A 6,581-nucleotide genomic window follows, 5' to 3' on the forward strand; every position below is an offset into this window, starting at 1 on the left:
GGGGACAGAACCGGGCAGAGGGGACAGAACCGGGCAGGGGACAAACGGGAGCTCGGCCAGCCGGAAAATGTCCTGGGACAGCTCCGTGCGTGCGAGGGGATCTGTGCCGGACCGTGCTGGGACAGGAGGCGGCCGGGCCGTGTCCCCGTGTCCTGCTGGTCACTCCCAGCATTTGGGGAGGCTCCGTTCCCCTCCCGGACGCGTCACAGAGCGGAGCAGGAGCCGGCTGGGGTCGGCACGGTGCTGCTTTATTTCCATGGAGGGGGGGGCGAGGTTTCCACCCCTCCCGGGCCCAAATCCCTTGGCACGAACCCTCCCGCTGCCAGCTCGGCCTCTGGCAGCCCCGGGGCCCCCCGCAGCTCCCCCGCTCGCCCCTCGGCACTTCCAGAGCCCTGCCAGAGCCGCGGAAGGGCCGGGCACCCCAGCAGGGATGCTCGGGGCGCTGCCAGCGCCGTGCTGGCACAGGAGCCTCTCCCGGGGGTTTTGGGGACCCCTGACCCGTCCTGGTGTCCCCAGGACTGCCCCTCGCTGCGTTGTCACCAGCTGGGCAGGGACAGAGGGGAGGGAACAGGGCTGGAGGCCAAGGGGGGCTGCACAGGGGGGGTGACCACCCTCCCCTCCCTTTTGGGGTGCTGGGGACTGGCACAGAGAGGAACAAAGCCAGCACTGGGGGCTGGTGCCGAGAAACCCCTGACGGACACAGCTCAGCTACAGGACACACAGACACGCACTGGAGCACGGGGGCACCCCCGGGGGGCACCGCCGGGGGGCACGGGGGGGCAGGAGGGGTCAAAGCTCGGGTCTGGCACCGGGCAGAGCCCAGCCCAGGGGTCCCGCGGGCCGGGGGCAGGTCCCGCCATGCCCCGTCCCGTCCCCTCCGCCGTGCCCGGGGGCACGAGGGGCAGCGGGGCCCGCGCGGAGCCCGAGCCCCGTCCAGCCCCCAGCGTCCCGCGGGCTGCCAAGAGAACCGAAAAGTGCTTAGAAAAGAGAGAAACCCCTAGAAAACCTCCCCGGGGCCGCAGCCCCCCGCCAGCCCCCCTGCCCGGAGCATCCCTGCGGGGAGCACCGCGGAGGGAAGGGGGGCCGGGGCCGGGGCCAGCGCGGGGAGGGGACCTGGAGCCCACCCCGGGCTCCCCTCACACCAGGGCGTAGTCGAACTGGCCCCTCTCCAAGCCCTCCTTGTGGTCCGTCCAGGAGGAGGCGGGCATGCGGCTGTAGGGGTCCAGCAGGATGCGGAAGCAGCGCACCATCAGCATCACCAAGAACACCAGGAGGAAGATGACGAAGGCAAAGACAGTTTTCTGCTCGGCGTCCATGCCCGCGGCGCCGGCGGGGTGCTCCACCAGGGACGGGGAGAGCAGTTCATAATCCATGGTGGATGCATCATTCATGGCAGAGGCCGGGGGCTCCAGGGCACGGCGAGCTCGGGTGCCCCGGGGCAACCAACTTCAGCCTCCCGCTGTGCCCAGGCGCCTGGAAAAACGCCTATTCCATGGGCAACCCCTCGGGATGGGCTCCTGGGAGAGCCCAGAGCTCCTGGGGGGAAAAGCAGAGGCGGTGAGGGAGCAGGGATGGGGTGAGGGAGCAGGGATGGGGTGAGGGAGCAGGGATGGGGTGAGGGAGCAGGGATGGGATACAGGCATGGGGAGATGGTGAGGGAGGAGGAATTGGGTGTGGGGGAAGCAGAGATGGTGAGGGAGGAGGAATTGGGTGTGGGGGAAGCAGAGATGGTGAGGGAGGAGGAGTTGGATGTGTTAAAACAGATGGTGAAGGAAGAGGAATGGGATGTGGGGAAAGCAGGGATGGCTGGGGAGGAGGAACCAGCCCTGGGATGCAGCAACAGGCCCAGGGAGCTGCTCAGGGAGTTCTGGGTTTCCTGGCAAGCTCAGGAAGCCACTCGTGAGGGCTCAAGGCACGGGTGGGCAGCTCCAGGTGCTGTGCAGAGGCTGCTCCTCTGACCATGAATCCCCAGCAATCCCGGGAGAGGCCCAGGCTGGTGCTGAGGGACCCTTTGGAAGCCCAAATCCCAGGTGACCCCCACCAAAAAGGACACAGGGGCTGCTCAGGGGGGGCCTGGAGCTGCCCCAGGATGGACTCAGCAAGGACAGGGGGGCTCATTCCTGCTGGGGACTCGTGTCCAGCTGCTGCTTCCCCGGGTTTGGAGCAGAGGGAGCTGATTCCCGAGGGAACAGGGGCACCCACCTGGCTGCAGCGGCGTGGGGACAGGAGCAGGGCCAGGCACAGCCCCGTCACCGAGCTGGGGTCCGGCTGTCCGGGGCTGTGGGAGGGACAGAGAGAACAGGGACAGGGTTAAAAGGGCTGTGGCCACTGCAGGGAGCACAGCAGCACATCCCGGGACACCTCTGCAATTCCCAGAGGCTCCCGGGCCAGCACGGGAGAAATCCACACCAAAGACCCTGGAATATCCACACCAATATCCATGGAATATCCACACCAATCCCCCTGGAATATCCACACCAACATTCCTGGAATATCCACACCAACATCCATGGAATATCCACACCAAAGACCTGGAATATCCACACCAATATCCATGGAATATCCACACCAAAGACCCTGGAATATCCACACCAATATCCATGGAATATCCACACCAAAGACCTGGAATATCCACACCAAACCCCCTGGAATTGGTGGAATTGGGTGGCTGGAATATTCACATCAACCTCCCTGCAATATCCACATCAATATCCCTGCAATATCCACACCAACATTCCTGGGAGAACATCCATGACAACCTCCCTGGGAAAACATCCACGTCATCCTCCCTGGGAGAACATTGACACCACCCCCTCAGGAGAACATCCACAACACCATCCCCCCTGGGAAAACATCCACACCATCCCCCCTGGAACATCCACACCATCCCCCCTAGAATGTCCACCCAAAAATCCCCTTGCAGCATCCTGGAGCCTGAATTCGGGCTCCAGAAAATCCAGGCTCCAGGGAAAAAAAAAAAACAACAAAATCTCCCTGGGAGAGCTCAGGAGCATCCCCTGCCCTCTCTGGCAGGGAAATCCAATACCCAAAATCCAATATCCAATATCCAATACCCAAAATCCAATATCCAAAATCCAATACCCAAAATCCAATCAGGCTCCAGGAAAAAAAAACCCCAAATCTCCTTGGGAGAGCTCAGGAGCATCCCCTGCCCTCCCTGGCAGGGAAATCCAATACCCAAAATCCAATATCCAAAATCCAATACCCAATATCCAATACCCAATATCCAATTTATCCAATATCCAATACCCAATACCCCAAATCCAATACCCAATATCCAAAATCCAATACCCATTATCCATGGGGAAGGGCAAGACACAGCAATCCCAAGGCCACCACTGAGCCTGTCCCCAAGTGCCACATCCACAAGATCCTAAATCCCCCCAGGAATGGGGATTCCACCCCTTTCCACGGAGGAATTCTTCCAACATCCAGCCTAAACCTCTCCCCGTGCTTCCCACGGATATATTGGGTTAAATAATTCCCCTTTGTGGTGCTCAGGATAGCAATAAATAAATAAATAAATAAACAAATAAATCCTGGAGATGCCCAACTGGCTCAGGTCCCAAATCCAGGGAGAATCAGGCACAGTCAGGAGAAAAGAGAAAAATTCCTGCTAATTGGTAACCCTGGTATTATTTATTTAGGTATTAATAATACATATCTTCCTATCGTTTAGATATTGTTTGTATTAAATATTATTTATCCTGAAAATAAAGGATTTGTTCCCTTTTGGGATGTGTTGCCTTTTCATCACTGGGGGTTCCAGAGCTGCTCCAGCCCTGGATGGGTCCAAGGGCAGGCTGGAGCAGCCTGGGGTGGTGGAATTGGGTGGAATTGGGTGGAATTTGACAAGCTTTGGGCCCTTCCAGCCCATGCATGGCTCTGTGCTCTGGATTTCCTGGGAATTTGGAGCAGAGCCCCATCCCTGTGCTCAGGCCCCTCGAAGGAGGCTGCTGTTATTTCAGGAACAGTTGATGGAGTTTTATTAAGATTTTATTCCCGTTCCCTTAGTAACTCAAAAGACACAGGCGAGGAAATTGCTTAATAGGGACAGAGCTCACAAAGGAACAGGATCACTGTCAACAATTCCAGGAGGCTGTGCCCAGGTTTTTCTGGGAATGAGGCACGAATTAAATGTTAATTTGGGAACGGCGAATATCTAATGAGATGCTTATTATGAACAAAGGAGGGAGGCAGCACGGAGCCAGGCAGGATCTGGGTGAGATCCAGGTGGGATGGAGGGCAGGATCAAGGTGGAAGGACCCCAAAGCCCATCCAGAGCCACTCCTGGCACCTTCCAGGGGCATCTCCAGGGATGGGGCAGCCACAGCTGCTCAGGAATTCCATCCCAGCCCCTCCCCACCCTCATCCTCCCTCATTTCCACTCCCAAATCTCCCCTGTTTTCCCTCAAAGCCATTACCCCCCCTCATCTTGCTCATAAGCGTGGGAAAATCTCCTCGGAGCGTTTTTTCCCCAGGGTTTTTTTGGTGCCTGAACTCCTCAAAGGTGGGGAAAGGCTTCACTGGCCGGGTCATGGGGGTCCCTCCCTGCTTCCCTTCACCTCCACAGCAGCGGTCCTGGTGTCCCAGCCGTGTCCCAGCCGTGTCCAGAGGGACAGAGGCAGCTCCGTGCCCCTCTGGATACCCTGGTGCTCCCCCGGCAGCTCCTGGAGCCTCTGCATTGCCTTTTTCAGTAAATGCTGCTGCTGGGACGGGGCCTGGCTGCCTCTGGAGCACATCCAGGGGCTCTGCCAGGGAAACCTGAACTTCCAAGGGGATCCAAGCCCAGGACAGGGAGCTGGCTCCAGCCCCGGGGGTTTGTGCCCCAATCAAAGCAGGGTGTGAGCTCCTGGAGAGCACAGGGCTGTTCCCCTGTTTTATGGGGCTGGGACAATCCTGATTTTATCCTGATTTTATCCTGATTTTATCCTGATTTTATCCTGATTTTATCCTGATTTTATCCCTATTTAGCTGTATTTATCCCTGGAATCTACTCCTGCCTGTGGCTGCCCCAAGGGCTTCTCCCCAGGCCCAGCAGGAGTAAAGGGGTTCCCCATGCCAGGAATCCACTGGGATCACTGGGATCCACTGGGATCACTGGGATCCAGCTCCCCTTCCCAGCTTCCCTGTTATTCCCTGCCAGGGCCAGACCCTTCTTCCCATGCTGTCCCTGCCTGGGGGGGTGCTGAGCCCCCCCTGCCCCTCCAGCGGCTCCATCCCACCCTGGAGAAGCGGGCAAAGCCAGGACCAGGCAGTGCCAGCCCTTCCCAAGGAGCCAGCAGGATCCAGGGGCTCCCTCTCCATCCCCCAGCCCCGTGGGACGGACAAAGGGATCCAGGAGAGATCCTGCCCTGGGTCTGGACGTGCCCAGGGAGGATCCTGAGCCTCCTCAGGATTCCTTGGATGTCTGGAGTCCCCTCACGTCCCAAAGCTGCTCCCAGGGTCTCCTCCAGCTGGGGCATTCCCTGCTGGAGCAGCCTGTGGATGCTGGGGGGGCTCCAGCCCCTCTCCCAAGCCATGGAGCTCCCCCAGGCTGGAATCCTGCCCGGATCCAGCAGTTCGGGGCAGACGGAGCCCGGATCCAGGGAGATCCGAGAGGATCAGCCCCACGGAGTGTCTGGGATGTCCCATCCCGTTCAGGAGCAGCCGCGGGGAAGGCTCAGCCCGGCCCCAGCCAAGCAGGGATGGATTTCCCCAAATCCCAGGCTCTGAGACCCCTGACCCTGCCAAGGACCCTTCTCCCAACCCCATCCAACCCTGTTCCCACCCCAAATCCCGCCCGCCTGCCCTCTCCACCCTCCCGGACGGCACCACTGGAACATTCCCTGGCTGCCAGCCCCCGAGCCCACCCAGCTGGGGGTCCCGGGCTGCCAGCTCTGCCCCCCGGGATGCGGTACCTGGCTGCCCCGGGCTCGCCGCTCCATCCCCGGCCATCCCCGGAGCCCCGGGAGCGGCGGCGCTCGCTGCCGCCGGAGCGGGTTCCTATGGCGATGCGGAATCAATTAGAATAAAAGGTGGAGCGCAGCAATCGGAGCCGGAGAAGTTTCCTGAGGCGCCTCCCTGGGAAAGCCAGACCGTGGGAGTGCTCGGGCTCTGGGGCTGAGCTGAGCCCCCGCCCCGGCTCCGCACCCTGCGCTCCCAAAAAAACCCCTCTGATCCCCCGGGGAGCTCCTGCATCCCAAAAATCTGCTCTGGTCCCTGGGAAGTTCCTACATCCCAAAAATCTGCTCTGATCCCCCAGGGAGCTCCTGCATCCCAAAAAAATCTGCTCTGACCCCTGGGAAGCTCCTGCATCCCAAAAAATCTGCTCTGATCTCTGGGAAGCTCCTGCATCCCTGTGATCCCAAAAACCTCCCTGCTGATCCCTGGGAAGCTCCTGCATCCCAAAAATCTGCTCTGATCCCTGGGAAGTTCCTTCATCCCAAAAATCTGCTCTGACCCATGGGAAGTTCCTGCATCCCAAAAATCTGCTCTGATCCCTGGGAAGTTCCTGCATCCCAAAAATCTGCTCTGACCCATGGGAAGCTCTTGCATCCCAAAAAAATCTGCTCTGATCC

General features: G+C 59.7%; 1 protein-coding gene across 2 annotated transcripts; it reads right to left on the bottom strand.

Annotated features, from left to right (window-relative positions):
- On the bottom strand, positions 1-6,049 carry CTXN1 (cortexin 1). 2 transcript variants are annotated; one of them, XM_041424978.1, is made up of 3 exons: positions 5,922-6,049; positions 2,203-2,278; positions 1-1,536 (listed from the first exon to the last, which is right to left on the bottom strand). In XM_041424978.1, exon 3 carries the CDS (start codon positions 1,389-1,391, stop codon positions 1,137-1,139), a length of 255 nt encoding a protein of 84 aa, XP_041280912.1. In that variant the 5' UTR covers positions 1,392-1,536; positions 2,203-2,278; positions 5,922-6,049; the 3' UTR covers positions 1-1,136. The 2 variants fall into 2 exon arrangements, with proteins under 2 accessions (XP_041280912.1, XP_041280903.1); XM_041424969.1 differs by lacking the exon at positions 5,922-6,049 and adding an exon at positions 4,587-4,683.
- Between the last annotated feature and the right edge of the window lie 532 nt (positions 6,050-6,581).

The sequence above is a fragment of the Onychostruthus taczanowskii genome, unplaced genomic scaffold (genome assembly GCF_017590055.1).
Source record: "Onychostruthus taczanowskii isolate IOZ18803 unplaced genomic scaffold, ASM1759005v1 scaffold112, whole genome shotgun sequence".
NCBI classification, from domain to species: Eukaryota; Metazoa; Chordata; class Aves; order Passeriformes; family Passeridae; genus Onychostruthus; species Onychostruthus taczanowskii.